Source organism: Sturnira hondurensis, unplaced genomic scaffold (genome assembly GCF_014824575.4).
Source record: "Sturnira hondurensis isolate 20B ecotype Veracruz unplaced genomic scaffold, ASM1482457v3 Scaffold0007406, whole genome shotgun sequence".
NCBI lineage: Eukaryota > Metazoa > Chordata > Mammalia > Chiroptera > Phyllostomidae > Sturnira > Sturnira hondurensis.
Genome location: NW_028080037.1, coordinates 2,891,415 through 2,906,925, shown reverse-complemented (window position 1 = coordinate 2,906,925; position 15,511 = coordinate 2,891,415). Strand labels below are relative to the sequence as shown.

Sequence of the window (15,511 nt, the reverse complement as noted above, 5' to 3'; positions counted from 1 at the left end):
CATCTGCCACCGTGTCTTGCGTTGTCACATCCTCTCCTTGGAGGTCAGCTGCCCAGCCATCGTGGTTAGGCGGTAGGATGTCCAGCTGGTGCCGTTGGAGGACTGGTCCCGGGGCTGGGCGTCAGGCAGCTGTCCTAGGACCTGCCCCTGCCCTGGGGTCCTGCAGCGGATGCTGCCCCTCCCCCCCCTTCCGTGCTCTCGCTGTGCCTTGGTCTGGTCCCTGTGGTTCTGAAGTCAGGACACACATTGGCTTCCCAAGCTGACAGTCACCCCAAAATGCAGGGGAGAGGGGAGTGCCCAGTCAGGGTTTTGGGGTCCTGTGAAGTCAGGAATTGGGCCCCTGACCTGAGAAAGCGGAGGTGGCACTCTGGACCGGACTCTGCATGTCGCTGGTTCTTCTCTGGGGCCAGGAGGCTGAAGTCCAGGCCATGCAGCCTGCACCTGCGCCCAAGCCCCGCCTCCACCACCCTCTCGCTGGGACCTGGAACAGGTCCCTTCGCCACACTGTGCTGTGACCTTGGTGTGCCACCAGAATGACACTTCCCAGCCCGTAGGGGTATGTAGAGTGAGACAATGTGTGAGAGGTACTTCAGGGGTCGCCAGCCTTTCTGGCACCTGGGATTGGTTTTGTGGAAGGCAGTTTTTCCATGGACTGGAGGGTGGGGGAGATGGAGCTCGGGTGGTCACGTGAGCAGGATGAAGCTCTGCTCACTGGCTGGCCTGCTGCTCACCTCCCACGGTGGGGCCTGGTTCCTAGGTTCCGGTCCACAGCCTGGGGGTTGGGGACCCCCTGCTTAAGATGGTGCAGGCCAGGCATGCGTGAACTGTGCTCATTAGGAGTGCCAGCACTCTGGGGAACTGGGTGTACACAGCTGCACGGACAGGAACCAGGCCTTGGACTCAGGCCTGCATCTGCGTCCTGGGCAGCGGCCTCCTAGCCATGACCTTGATCACGCTGCTTCAGCTTCTTGAGCCGTGGTTTCCAGTTCTGCAGACAGGCTCACCCCAGTCCCCGTATCCCCGTGATGCTAGAGGAATGAAAGACTGCGCAGTAGTCAGCCCGTGGTGCTTGCCGAGCACACGGGCTCACACAAGGGCTTCACGGGCGCCATCAGTGTCTGCAAAGTGCACACACCCACTAATCTATACGTTGTGTTTCACTGATTCCCACACGTACGTTTTTCACATTCAGCCCCTGAAATCAGAATGAGCCTTCAAACCAACTATCTTAATGTTATAATCTGTAGCATTTTCCCTCTCATACCAACACCCAAAACAATGGTACGTCACGTTCAGTGAAGTACATGTGCACCACACACACACACACACATGGTTAGCAATCTGGACATGGCGACTCTGACAGGTCAAAGTGCCTTACACAAGGTCACACAACTCCAAGAGACCACTCTAAAGTACTTAAAGTAGCAAAGTCATCTTACTTTAATACAAAAATCACACCAAGTCGCGTGAGCCACGTCAGACACTCACTGCCCGCCGGTGAAGTCCCGGGAAGGCCAGCGCCGCACTCGCCGGCATCTCCCCTCCCTGTGGGCGGACGCAGGCTGCTGCGCCTGGGGGGCGGGGCTGCGTGCAGGGCAGCGCACTGAGCCCCTCCCGGCGGCAGACCTGGGCAGGTGGTGGCTGTACTTGCTTCTGTTTTCCGGAGGCCGCCCAACTGCCATGGCCAAGCCTCCGGGGGTGTCCAGTTCTGCAGCCAGGAGTCAGGGAACGTGAACCCCACCTCCTTCCTCCTCAGACGGCTCTGACGGGAAACAAGGTGGAAAGTGCGTGGGTCCGCGTGGCACTGAGCGGACTCTGCGGTTTTCCCGCTGGGCTGTCTTCTCGAGTCTGAGAGCCGCTGTCTTAGGTCTATGTCCGCTTTCCTGACCGGAAGGAGAACCTGGCGAGGGAGAGAGAGGGGTCAGTGGGGACAGGCGGAACGAAGCAGGGGACCCAGGGCCCGAGGGGAAGCCTGGAAGCAGCCTGGACAGGCCCCTGACGTGGACACGCACTCTCACCGTGCACAGGGCCCCTCCCCACCGCTCAGAGCACATGTGGGCTGACCCCAGATGGTGAGGACCACCAGTGTCCTATCTTATAGATGAGTCAGCCAGGGCTCCGGGAGGTCAAGCACCAGGCCGGGGCCACACAGAAAGCTGTGGACCCAACCCCTGCCCTCTACTAACAGATGGACTCTGCCACATTTTCTTTTTTAATTTTAGGTGGTGTTACTGTAGAGGAAGCAACAGCTTCTCAATGTTACCTACAATCATAAAGCAGACCTTTGAAAACATGAAGACTGACGTTTAAGTTCCTGGATAAGACAGATAAAAGACACAAAGGTGTCCCCCGAGACACGAAGAGCAAACTTGCGGTGTTGTTTCCCCCGACGCCCAAATTCAGAAGAGGAGGTGTCTGGGCCGCCCACACTGTGCAGTCTCAGAGCTGCTGCCACTGCGAGCGGTCTGGCCCAGGGCTCCGGGGGGCCCTGGGAGCAACTGAGGGGCGAGCCCGTGACTGGGGTGGGGCTCCGCTGCCAGTGCTCAGCCCCCCCTCCCCCACCCGGGGCCTCTCCAGAAGTGACATCACCGGACACCCAGTCACTCCAGCCATGAACCTGGGAGTCGTGCTAGACTCCTCCCTCCCTCCATCTGCTCCATTTTAGGCACCTCACTGTGACCCTGATCTGTCCCCGATCCCCCCTGCTTTCATCACCCTGCCGCTGCCCCCAGTCCAAGCCATAAGAGCCTCCCTGTCACCCCTACAGTCCACTCGTAGCAGCCAGAATGTCCCTGTCACTATGTGGAGCTGAGTCTTTCCTCGACTTAAGCCCTCCCACAGCTCCCGGTCTGCAGGACAGAGACCATGGTCCTTCTTAGCATGACCTACTTCTCCAGAAAGTCATTCACTCATTCACTCGCTCAATAAGCTTGTCTGAGCAGGAAACCATGGCCTCCTGCTCTTCATATGTGTGTTCACAGGCTGGCTAGTAACCAGAACAAGCATTTTTTTTTGTCGTGTCCAGCTCAAACTCCAGCGAAGTAACCCAAAGAACTTCCCCAGAAGAGGCAGAAGGGAACCCACCATTTATGCCTCCTGGGAGCCTTCACAGTGGGGCACTCAGCCAACGGAAGTGCTCAGTGAACCCTTTCAGAGGGCGCTGGGGTGGGTGGGGGAGCTCCTGCACGACCCCAGCCTCAGGAGGCCCTTCCTGGGGGTGGCGCACTCCCCCCTTCCCACAGAGCAGCCGACGGAGCTTTCACAGGGAAAACAGTTGGCACCCGGTGCTTAGGCTGCTCCCCGGCGGCTATCACGACACCCGGAACTGAGTTTTCTCACCGGCGGCAGCCCTACCACCAGGAGAGCAGGACCTCCCCAGGCTGGGTGGCTGGCCAGCCTCCTCTCACCCCCACTCCAACCTTTAGCGTTTACTTAGTGGCAACGGGGGCAGCAAGGCGACTTACAGCTTCCTTATGATGGTCTTGTCCTCCTTGCTTCTGCTGGCATCGCTGGCCCTCACAACCAGAGTTTCCTGTCCTCTTCCTCCTGGGCCTTCTCTTGTTGGAATCAGGCCACTGGAAAAGGGGGACAAATAAATGGGTTGTTTTATTGCATTCTTACCTGTGCACCTTTCAAAGTAAAGAATCTTAATATTATTATTTAATCATTTTAGTATTGGAAGCTCTGAAATCAGGAAGATTTAGGCCCAGATAACGAGAATCTTCCCTCCACATTCCCAGTGTTGATACCTCTCCTTTCTTTCTCTTGTCTAATTGCATTGGCTAGCAGTTCAAGCTTCTCCACTTCATAGGAATATGACCATGCATAAGTTCTCTAACTTAAGCTTTGATTTCCTAAGTAGTAAAAGAAAGATGACAAGAGTATATACCTCCTAGAATTGAGGGATTAAGTGAGACAATGATACATGACACTCGTTCATTCAACAAGTATTTATCAATGTGCCACAGTGCCACAGATACACAGCGATGAACAAAACAGAGAAAATATCTTCTCTCATGCAAATTACATTCTAGTAGGGAAGAAGACAGTAAAAAATAAATAAGTAAAGTAGAAAATATGTAGTATGTCAGATGGCAATAAGAGCTAGATCGGTATCAAGTGACAAGATACTGTGGTCAGGTGACCCACGGAGGGCCAGAGCACTTTTTCCTGGACTTGCCGTACAGAAGTTGGAAGAAGGCTGTTTTCTCTCGCTTGCTCGGCTGGGGCTCCTGGCAGTCTTGTTCACTAAGATTCAGAGAAGGGCCGTCTGTCATACAAGATAAGGAGGACGAAGAGAAGCAAAGAGCAAAGAAAGAGGCACCCAGTCGCTGGTGCCAACCCTGAGGCCTTAGGTGCAGTTTTTTCTTTATTTCTGAGAGCAATCCCAGGATCCTTCCCAGCTATGAAGGCCAATAAGTTCCCTTTTGTCCTTAGCTACTCTGGATGGGAGTTCTGTCACTTGCAACCTAAAGAAGCTTGACCACAATGAAGGATATTTCTTTTTTTTTTTTAAAGATTTTGTTTATTTATTTTTAGACAGGCAGGGAGGGAGGGAGAGAGGAAGAGAAACATCAATGTGTGGTTGCCTCCTGCAACCCCCCACTGGGGAACCCGGCCCACAACCCAGGCATGTGCCCTGACCAGGAATTGAACCCACAACCCTTTGCTTTGCAGGCCTGCACTCAGTCCACTGATTCACACCAGCTGGGGCACAACGGAGGATTTCAGCGTGTGGCCCAGTGAGCTCGTTAGACCCACTTGGGCACTTTGCTGGAGCACCTGCAGGGGCATGTATGTCTGTGCTGCTTCCTCCCTGCTACAGATGGGACTCTGCACTCGGGTTCACATGGTAGAGCCCCAACCCCAGATGAGCTCGTCCCTGGGGCCTCTGGGGGACAGTCAGGTTTAGACCGGGTCACGGGGTGGGCCCTTGTGACGAGACCAGTGTGCGAGCAGGACACACCTGAGGGCCTGCCTTCTCCCTCCTGGACACTGAGGGCACAGCCGGGCGGGCACCAACCCTGCTGGCTCCTCCACCTCGGACTTGTAGCCTCCAGGGCTGTGAGAAAAGAAACCTCTGCTGCGCAAGCCCCCGCCCCCCCAGGGTGTTTTGCTTCGGTGGCCCCAGAGACCCCAACACCCTTCTCCATTTGAGCTTCGGCAGGCAGAGCTCACCCTTCTCTCTCCCTCTCTGTGAAGAGTGGGCTTTTGTTACTTAACTTTATTATTTACGTTTTTATTCTATTACTTCATCAGAGGCATCGTCTAAAAATGCCCCCTTCCCATGCTCCATTGTCGCAGAGCTCCCCAAACAGGGATGGCGCCGGTGATGGTCTCCGACCCCCTTGACGGCTATGTCTTCCAGTCGGCCTGGCGGTTCTCTGTGGGTTCTCATGTGGCTGCACACAGTCAGATGAGCTGCAGGCGGGGCACAGCCGGGGCCCCCTTGTGACCTCTCCTTGTGACCTCTCCTTGTGACGACCTCCAGCTCCTTCACAGTGCGGTGGCCTCGCGGCAGCATTCCAAAAACATACAAGTGGAAGAAGCCTCAGAGCCCAAGCCAGGAAGCCGAATGGAAAGTTCCGTTGGTCAAAGCCAGGCGCAGGCCGCCCGGACCCACGGGGAGGGAAAGCGGGCTCTGCTGCTGGAGGATGGGCGTGGCGGAATGCGGGCAGGGTGGGAAAAGCTGCCGTGGCGATCTCTGCAAACAGCCACCGCACCTGCCCTCCAGCTGGGATGACCGCCCGTATGTGACTGGGCCTCCAAACGGGTGCCTCTGCCGAGAGCAGGGCTCTGAGGACATCTCGTCTCTCCAGGACACACAGCACAGGAGGCAGAACAGAACCTGCGGTCCACTGGCCTGTCCCAGGAGGGACGTGCCCGCCTGTCGTTCCCGGGGAATCAAAACCCGAAACCAGTGGTGCCGCTTCGTTCACCAGCAAGCTGCTCGGCACCAGCAGTTTAGTGCTCCTGTTTTCGACCACCTGGGCCTGAAATGCTTACTAAAGGAGACAAGGACAGGTCTCTCCATCACCACGGTCCCAACCTCAGCAGGAGGACAGTCATACTTCTGTTGGCAGAACTCAGCCCTCTTGGGTCGGCTTCCCAGGGCAGTCTCACGTCACTGCTGCTCCCCCAGGGGCGCCCCGGCGAGGGAACTCAAAGGGCGGCACCACGCGGGCTCTGTTTCGACTCAGGATATGAGTCAACTCCCCGAGTCCAGACGCACCACGGCAGTGAGAAGGACGGCTCTACCGGCCGTTCGAGGGCCCGTCCTTCTGTGGCCGCCACCAGCCGCGGACTTCGAGCAGGTACCTGCCCGATGTGAATCACAGGTCCCCGTGGAACCACCACTCCCCGAGTGTGCAGCTGTGCTCCGAACGCTCANGGGGAATCAAAACCCGAAACCAGTGGTGCCGCTTCGTTCACCAGCAAGCTGCTCGGCACCAGCAGTTTAGTGCTCCTGTTTTCGACCACCTGGGCCTGAAATGCTTACTAAAGGAGACAAGGACAGGTCTCTCCATCACCACGGTCCCAACCTCAGCAGGAGGACAGTCATACTTCTGTTGGCAGAACTCAGCCCTCTTGGGTCGGCTTCCCAGGGCAGTCTCACGTCACTGCTGCTCCCCCAGGGGCGCCCCGATGAGGGAACTCAAAGGGCGGCACCACGCGGGCTCTGTTTCGACTCAGGATATGAGCCAACTCCCCGAGTCCGGACGCACCACGGCAGTGAGAAGGACGGCTCTACTGGCCGTTCGAGGGCCCGTCCTTCTGTGGCCGCCACCAGCCGCGGACTTCAAGCAGGTACCTGCCCGATGTGAACCACAGGTCCCCGTGGAACCACCACTCCCCGAGTGTGCAGCTGTGCTCCGAACGCTCACGGAGATGAGGCTCGGGACTGGCTTAGCAGAGCGCCTGGCATGTGGCGCGTGCTGGGAAACGTTAGCTGACGCTGTGTTTTTACTGTCGTGCTTTTTCCTTCTTCTGCCTCTAGAGAAACCCACTTTGTTTCACTCAGTGTTTCCCGGAGTCATTCGACCACCGAGCCCCACTTTTCAAGAAATACTGACATGAAAGACAACATTTTGGGGAACAGAGAAGCGCAGGTGAATACAGCAAAGGCCAAACCCGATTTGCTAATAACGTCCTGACTTCCTCTTTTCCTTGTCCTAACGTCCTTTCTTTTCACATAGTATTATTGTTGTGATCTTGTATGGCTTTTCCTTTTTATATAGCTTAAAGCTTACAGAGAAGTTGGAAGATTAGTAAAAAATATCTCCCAAATACTTTCCCCAGATCCCCTAATTGTCTGCTTGTCTCACCCCCCACCATGCACCCACCCCTCCATGCGCCTGTCTCTCTGGACCGCCTGAGAGGACGTTGGAGACATCTTCCTCCTTTACTCCTAAAGAACTCAGTGTATATCTTCTGAGGACGAGAATATCCTGTTACATAACCAAATAGTTCGGTTATCAAAGTCACCACATTGATCGTTTGAAACAGGAAACCAGACCTTGTCATTCCCTTGACTAAAACTTCCCAAGGACGGCTTGCTACGCTTACACTGAAACTGGAGTTCCTTCCTGTGGCCAACGAGGCGCCACCCCCGATCTCTCCCAGACCACCCTCCCCTGTGCTTCCCATTCTGCCGTGTCTCTGACCTGGGCCCTGCTGGCTCCCACCTCCAGCCTTCGAACTTCTTGCTTCACTTGGGTCCTACCAAATCTTTCCAGGGCAGGCTGCTTCCTGCCACTCACCCGGAGGGGCTGGGCTGTCCCTGACAACCGGGTGGAAAACAGCCCCTCCCCACAACTCCCTCAGCACGTCTGTCTCTGCCCCGTCCCCCTGCCTTATCTTCTTGAGAGCACTCAGGCCGCTGTCCTGAGGGTCTGCTGCGGGCCCCCTCGTCGCCTGCCTCTCCTCCCCAGGAAAGCTGAGCGTGTACTTCCTGTTCTGGTCCCTGCCACCCCCACCACCAGGGACCACGGGCCTTGGGTGGACGCGTTGAGTGGACGTGAGAACAAACACGAAGCACATCCGGGCGCGGGGGCCCCGGGGCGGGGGCCCACCTCTTGTAGCACAGCAGCTCCTCTTGCGCCAGCAGCAGCTGGGACTTGAGCCTGTTGCGCTCCTGCAGCACGTCTCGCAGCTCTTGGAGGGTGAAGCGCGGGCGGTTGGGGTCCTTCAGGTCAACCACCTCCTTGTCCGGCCCCAGGTTCACCTGCAGGGAAAGATGTCATGTGTGCGGTTTCACTCGTGGGGGTGGACCCTCCGCCCCCGAAGGAAAGTTCTCTGGTTTTGTCACTCCCGGGGCCCTGGTGTTGCAAGTGTCTGCTGGGTCACCAAGAAGCAGAAGTCTCCAAGAAAAGAACCAGAGCTCACGAGCAGCCGGCTGATACCCCGAACACCCAGAACCCTCGGGCGGAAGCACCGGTGACACTGTGCAACGGGAGTTTGAACGGAAGAGCCACTCAAAGACGAGGAGGCTCTTCCCGCTGGGACCAGCACGACGTCCATGCCACGTTAAGTGGAAAGAAGCAGGAGGCAGACCAGAGTGCATGTTATAACACCATTTGTGTAAAATATGGAAAATATATTCGTATCTGCTTGTGTTTGCGTGAAGCATCTCTGGAAGGATATTCGAGAGACTTGGGGTTCACGTTTTTCCAGGGAGGGGGAGAGGGATGCTGGAGGTGGAGAGAGACCGGCAGGGAGTTTTTCAAAGCAAATACTGTTGCACCTTTTAAATTCTGAACTTAAATTTTTTAAAAAAAGGAAAAAAAACTGCCTGGCAGCCACCCATGAGGGTGGCTACTACAAACAGAACAAAAATAACAAGCGCCCATGACGAGGACGCGGGAAGGTGGGAACTGGGCCGTGAGTGGGGGTGGAAAATGGCGCAGTCCCTATGGCAACCTGGACGGCGGATCCTTAAACAACTAAAAATAAAATGATTATGCAGTCCAACAGCTCCACTTCGGAGTACACGCCCCAAAGCACCGAAAGCAGGGCCTTGAAAAGGTGTCTGCAAACCCACACTCACAGCAGCACTCTTTACAACAGCCAAGGGGCGGAGGCCACCCAAATGTCCATCTACAGGCATGGCCCGCCCTGCTGTGGAGTATCATTCAGCCTTCAAAAGTAAGGACACAGTGATACCCGCTGCAGTGTGGACGGCCCTTGAGAGCCTCAGAACATTATGGTTCTGAATGAAATAAGCCAGTCACAAAAGGACAGATGTTATGCGAGTGTGCTTGCAGGAAGTACCTAAAACAGGCAAATTCATAGAAACAGAAAGTGTAACAGGGGCGACTAGAGGCTGGGGGGCAGGGAGCTGTGTTCCACGAGGACTTCAGTGTTGCAAGGGGAAGAGCTCTGGAGAGGGTGGTGGTGACGGTCACACGGCCACAAGGATGTGCTCGGCGCTACTGAATTTTAAAATGGTTAAGACGGCACATTTTGTGTGTGCTTTATCACTAGCAAAAATAATAATTAAGAAAGAAAAACAAGTGAGGTGCATCTGTACGGACTGTCTACGGGCAGTAAACACTCGTTCTCTTTGCCTTTCCTCCCAGCACCGCCCCTAAGGCTGCGCTTTGGGAGGAAAATGTGCCACCTCATCTGCTGGCTGATGGAGCATGTCCACTGTGGACGGAGCGGGAAGTCACCGGCCCCCCGGGCGGACCGCACGGTCCATGGTCCACGGTGGGACTCATCTACATCCCTGTGCCTGGATTTGAAGGGGTTGGGCAGGGCCCAGACGTGCGTTGAGCGATGAGGGGTGAGTCATGTAACTGCTCTCGAATCTCGAAAGCCACCATTCGTCTCGAGGTGACGGGCACAGGAGCAGAAGCTCCTCTGGGGATGCACTGTCACCATGACCAGTGAGTGGCAGGACCACAAGTGCACCGGGGGGGGGGGGGCTGCCAGAAACCTGGGGGGGTCCTTACCGCTCCCACCAGACGGAGCTCTGCAAAGGCAGGGGCCTGGTCTGGGTTACTCCAGGCCCCCGAGCCACAGGGTGCAGTCGCTCACTAGTGTCAGTGCAACAAAAAGGTCGAAGGCATTTGAGTACAGCGTGGTCACACCCAGCATCTCCGTGTTCGAACCTGCCTCCACATGGTTCACTTGATCCAAGTCCCTGGATAAACCGCTCACCCGTCCTGTGCCTCCCTTTCTGAGAGACGGGTATGATATCGCGTGGGGGTTAAATGAGAGAGCCCGCTCAGGGCAGACATTTTTGAACTGTGGCTGGAGACCCACTGCAGAGTAGGATATTAATTTAGTGAGTTGCACAGAGAACTTAAAAACTCATGAACCAGGAGAGTAAGACTGTGCATCACGGTGCGCTGGGGTAAACTGTTTCTTGAAATGTAATTCTGTGAGGTGGAGGTGTAACATGCACAGTACAGGGCACGGACCTTGTGTACAGCTCCTTGACTGTTGCCATGTGTGTACGCCACACAGCCACGACCTGCTCCCGCCTGCCCCCTCTCGCTGTCCCCTTCTGGGGGTTAGCATCAATCTGTCCGCTGTAAGTCCAGATTATTCTGCCTGCCCTGGAATCTCAACTAAAGTAGGCTTCCTTTGTGCCTCTACTTCCCGATGTATCACGGTGAGGTCAGCAGCACTGCCCTTGTTCGTGGCTGGGCAGTACCGCCGCACAGCTGCACCAGAATCTAAAACTCCCTGCGCGCCTCTGGTGCGTTCGGATTCTTTCCAGTTCAGCACATTTATGAATAAAGCTACTCTGAATATTCTTGCATGTGTCTTTCTCTCATTTCTCTTAGTCAAATTTTATTTTTTAAAAGATTTTATTTATTTACTTTTTTTAGATAGAACGGAAGGGAGGGAGAAAGAGAGGAAGAGAAACATCCATGTGAGAGTGAAATCTGCAGCCTCTCACACACCTCCAACTGGAGACCTGGCCCACACCTCAGGCATGTGCCCTGACTGGGAATCGAACTAACGACCTTTTGGTTTGCAGGTCAGCACTCAATCCACTGGGCCACACCAGCCTGGGAAAATCTTTCTTGATCAAGGTCAAGGATACTCAAAAGCGTGATGCCTAGACCAATAGCACCTGCATCGTCTGGGAAGGTGTTTCAGATACACACACTCAGGTCGCCGTTAGGACCTACCAAATCAGAAACTTGGGCCGGGCGGCAGTCTGAGTTTTAAGGAACACCCTGGTGATTGTGTCGCCTGAAAAGCGGGAGAACCGCTGCTCTAGGTCATGGTCCAAAAGGCCACAGGCCACAGATTCAGAACACACTCAGCACAGGGCCCAGCACGCACGCGTAGTAAGGGCTCCGTAAATGTTTACAATCATAGTGTTTCCAATCCGAGGGCTGGATCCTCACAGTGATCTGCCTGGAGGGCTGCGGATGTTCAGACTGGAAGGGGGCCTCCCCGCGCGCCGACGCTGCCCCGCGCGCCTCCGCTGCGGTGGGCAGGCGCCCTCTCTCCGCACTCACCTCGGGGCTGGCCGCCGAGCCCTGTCCCCGCAGGCCCTCCACCTCCTTCCGCAGGCTGTCCCGCTCCATTCTCAGCTCCTCGGCGGTCAGGCTGCCCTCAGTCACCAGCGTCTCCAGCATCTCCAGGACGCGGACGATTTTGAACTGCAGCTGTGTCACCCGGGGGTCACTGCCCAGGGCCATCAGCTCGCGGCCCACCACGTAGGAGATGTCGTACACATCCTCGGTGGTCAGCTGGAAGGGGCTCTTCCTGAGAGCCCCCTCGGGCCCAGCCTCGCCCCCCTCCTCTTCCTCTTCCTCCTCTCGCAAAGGGGCTTCTTCCATGGCGGCACACAGCCCCGCAGCCTCGGAGTCTCCCGACCTCCAAGTTCTTCCGCACACAGAAAACTTTCCGCGGGCGGAGGACCCTGCCTACCTGTGGGGGTGGTCCTGGGGTGGCCAATCAGCACAGCCGAGGGGTGAGCCCGAGGAGAAAGGGGCGCCCAGCACCCCGAGCCGCTGCAAGGGGGCACCTTCGGGATGTGGCTGGGGGCACCGAAGGCCTACGGAAAGGAGGCCAACCGAAAAGAGGAACGGAGAGGTTACCGGGTGGCAGCTATTACAAACCCGGGGCGGAGCTGCGGCTCGGAGCCCCGCCCCTGGAGACAGCCGCTACTCCCGGGGCAACCACGCCGGGATTTCCCACGCGAGGCAGGGAAGGAGGGCAGGAAGCACTCAGCTTTTTCCTTTCCACACGCTAACGTCCGAGTCTTAGACTTTGCATTGCGCCTGGAAGAAAGGCTGCGTCTCTGAGGGTATTTTGACTGGCGCAGACCCAGCGACGGGGCTTGTCTTTCCGGGAGTGGACAGCCAGCTTCCCTTGCGGTACCCGGTTTCGGCCAAGCCGAAGTTCTAGAATCACACCGCAGAGTGGACAAGCATAAAACAAAGGACAAAGCAAGCAGACACAGCAGACACTGTGTCCAGAGGACGCAACGTTCTGTGGTTGAAGGGGGGCTCCTGGCAAGGGGCCAGTGATCTATACGCCCCGTTGCTACCACACCCATGGATTAGACGCCGAGACACAATAAATACTAGGCTTCCCACAGATAAAAATGGTATAGCCATACAATGGAATATTATTCAGCCATAAAAGCAATGAAGGAGTGGATTGAGCACTGGCCTATGAACTGAAAGGTTGCCAGTTCGATTCCCAGTCAGGGCACATGCCTGGGTTGTGGGCCAGGTCCCCAGCTAGGGGGACGAGTGAGAGGCAACCAGTGAATGTTTCTTTCTCTCTCTCTCTCTCTCCTTTCTTCCACTCGCTCCAAAAATAAATGAGTAAATAAAATCTTAAAGAAAAAACGAAGCAGCAAGAAGGAAGGAAGAGACTTGGGAGCCCAGAAATAAACTGGTGAGATGGTTTTCAACGAGGCACCGAGACTGCTCACTGGGGGAGGGACAGTCTTTTCAACAAATGTGCTGGGAGACCTGGATGCCCACGTGTCAAAGTGAGGGGCTGGATCTCTACCTGACACCGTAGGTGGCAAATACAAGGCCCACAGGTAGCAAATACAAGGCTACAGGCCCTCCACCTTGTTTCATCTGGCCCGCACCTTGTTTCTACCAGGTGGCAGTGCCGAGCTCTCGCTTAAACTGTTAAGGAGTAGCTACATTTACACAGTCCTAAAATTACATCCTGTCCTTTGAAGGTAACCGCAAGGCCGATGTGGCCCCCGGTGAAAATGAGTTTGACACCCCTGCCTTATACCATACAGAAACATTTACTAAAAATGGATCAAAAACCTAAACAAAGCCCTGGCTGGTGTAGCTCAGTGGATTGAGCATGGGCCTCTGAAGCAAAGGGTCACCAGTTCGATTCCTAGTCAGGGCACATGCCTGGGCTGCAGGCCAGTTTTCCAGTTCGAAACACATGACAGGCAACCACACACTGATGTTTCTCTCCCTCTCTTCCTCCTCCCCCACCTCAAAAATAAATAAATAAATAAAATTTGTATTTTTTAAAAACCTGAACCAGGAAAACTTAGAAAAAAACATAGGGGGACAACTTTATGCAACTGGACTTCTTCAAAACCACAAGCAACAAAAGGAAAATAATATACATTTAAAACCTGTGCATTAAAGAATACAATTAACAGAATGAAAAGGCAACCTGCAGAATGAGGGGCAGTATTTGCAAACCATATGGACAAGGGGTTAATACCTAGAGTCTATAAAAAACCCCAATAATGCAACAACATCATCAAGAAAATCCCAAGTCATGGACAAAGTGCAAATCCACGCAGAATCCCTGGCGATGTACTATTAGCAGAGTTTGGCACAATGTAACAAGTGTTGCATGCCATGACCAACAGGGGTTTATTCCGGGGACGCAGGCTAGTTAAAAAGTCCGTCTACATAGTCTGCCACCTTGCCAGGCTAAAAAGTCTGCACACAGAAGTTGTGCGAGTAATGAACCAGCTCACAGTTGCAGAAGGTCACCGTGCAGAATCTAACTGCATTTCTTCATTGTTTGTTTGTTTTTTAAGATTTTATTTATCTTTAGAGAAGGAGAGAAGGAGAGAAACATCAATGTATGGTTGCCTCTCATGAGCCCCCCGCTGGGAACTGGCCCACAACCCAGGCATGTGCCCTGACTGGGAATCGAACCACGATCGTGTGGTTCGCAGGCCTGCGCTCAATCCACGGAGCTACACCAGCCAGGGCCTAACTGCATTTCTATATACTTGCCAGAAATAATCTGAAATCAATTCAAGAATATTCCACCTACAATGGCATCAAAAAGAATAAAGGACTAAGAAACAAATTTACCCAGGCCTCGAGGCCTGTGCAGTGGAAACGGGGGACCCGCTGAGCAGGGTGGAAGGCCCGGCAAACGGGGAGACACCCTCCTTGCGCACTGCGCACTGCGCACTTCGAAGACGGCGACTCTGAGTGCAGCCTCCCGCCGACCCCGAGTCTGTCGAATTCCTGTCAAAATCTGCGGCCCCAGAATGCTGGTATCCGAACTCCAACCCCCGGGGCTGGCCCTTGGCCAGGCTCTGGGAGCCTGATCTGGGGAGGGTCCCCAACCCATGAGAGCAGCCCGTTGTGCCTCAACTGTTTGCACCAACACCACAGTTTGGGGTGCGCCATGGCTCTCCCCCTCCGGGGAGCCTGGGCCTTGGGCGTGTGCCGGGCAGAGGGTGCCCGAGGGACCGGCCCCATAAAAGCTTCAGCACAGGGTCTCTGAGCAGCTTCCCTCAGAGACGATGTTTCACTCATGGGTCACCACTCTCGCTGGGAGGTGATGCTGAGTCACAGCAGCCAATCACAACGAGTGATTCCATGTCTACCAAGCGCCCAGAACAGGCAAATCCACAGAGACAAGGGGTGGCCCAGTGGCCGCATGAGAACGGAAGGCAGAAGGGTGTGGGGCCTGGGTGGGGGGGATAGCCAAAGGGTGTGGGGTTTCTTGATGGGGTGGTAAATATGTTCTAAAATTGATTATGGTGGTAAGTCTGTAAATATACCAAACCCCTTTCAAATGTTTTATTTTTATTGTACCTTTTCCATCACCACTCATCCCCCTTTACCATCTTTCACCCCCACCCACCCACCTTCCCACCCCCAAATCTGAGTTGTACACTTTAAATGGGTGAGTTATTCGGTATGTGAATTATACTTTAATAACCTATTATTTTTTTAAAATATTTCATTTGTTTGTTTTTAGAGAGAGGGCTAGGGAGGGGGGAAGAGAAACATCAATGTGTGGCTGCCCTTCGCATGCCCCCCACTGGGGGGACCCGGCCCGCAACCCAGGCACGCGCCCCCACCAGGAATCAAACCAGCGATCCCTTGGTTCGCAGGCCGGCGCTCAATCCACTGAGCCACACCAGCCAGGGCTAATAACCCATTATTAAAAAATAAATAAAAATAATGGCAAAGAACTTAAATAGACATTCCTTCAAAGAAGATGTCCAAGTGGCCAATGGGCACAGGAGAAGATGCTCACCATCACTGACCATCAGGGAGGTGAAAGCTGAAACCGC

General features: G+C 54.8%; 1 protein-coding gene across 1 annotated transcript; it reads right to left on the bottom strand.

Moving 5' to 3' along the window:
- Window positions 1–1,416: 1,416 nt before the first annotated feature.
- Window positions 1,417–12,070, bottom strand: RILPL2 (Rab interacting lysosomal protein like 2). The gene is made up of 4 exons (XM_037051934.1): window positions 11,481–12,070; window positions 8,073–8,224; window positions 3,465–3,575; window positions 1,417–1,900 (listed from the first exon to the last, which is right to left on the bottom strand). The coding sequence occupies exons 1-4, from the start codon at window positions 11,802–11,804 to the stop codon at window positions 1,870–1,872; spliced, it is 618 nt and encodes a 205-aa protein (XP_036907829.1). The 5' UTR covers window positions 11,805–12,070; the 3' UTR covers window positions 1,417–1,869.
- Window positions 12,071–15,511: the final 3,441 nt, after the last annotated feature.

Excerpts from the sequence above, each read along its gene's own strand:
- RILPL2 (XM_037051934.1), bottom strand. The coding sequence starts at position 11,804 with ATGGAAGAAGCCCCTTTGCGAGAGGAGGAAGAGGAAGAGGAGGGGGGC. Across the intron at positions 3,576-8,072 it reads GAGCTGCTGTGCTACAAGAG|TGGCCTGATTCCAACAAGAG; the intron begins GTGGGCCCCCGC and ends CCCCTTTTCCAG. Across the intron at positions 1,901-3,464 it reads AAGACCATCATAAGGAAGCT|GTTCTCCTTCCGGTCAGGAA; the intron begins GTAAGTCGCCTT and ends CTCCCTCGCCAG.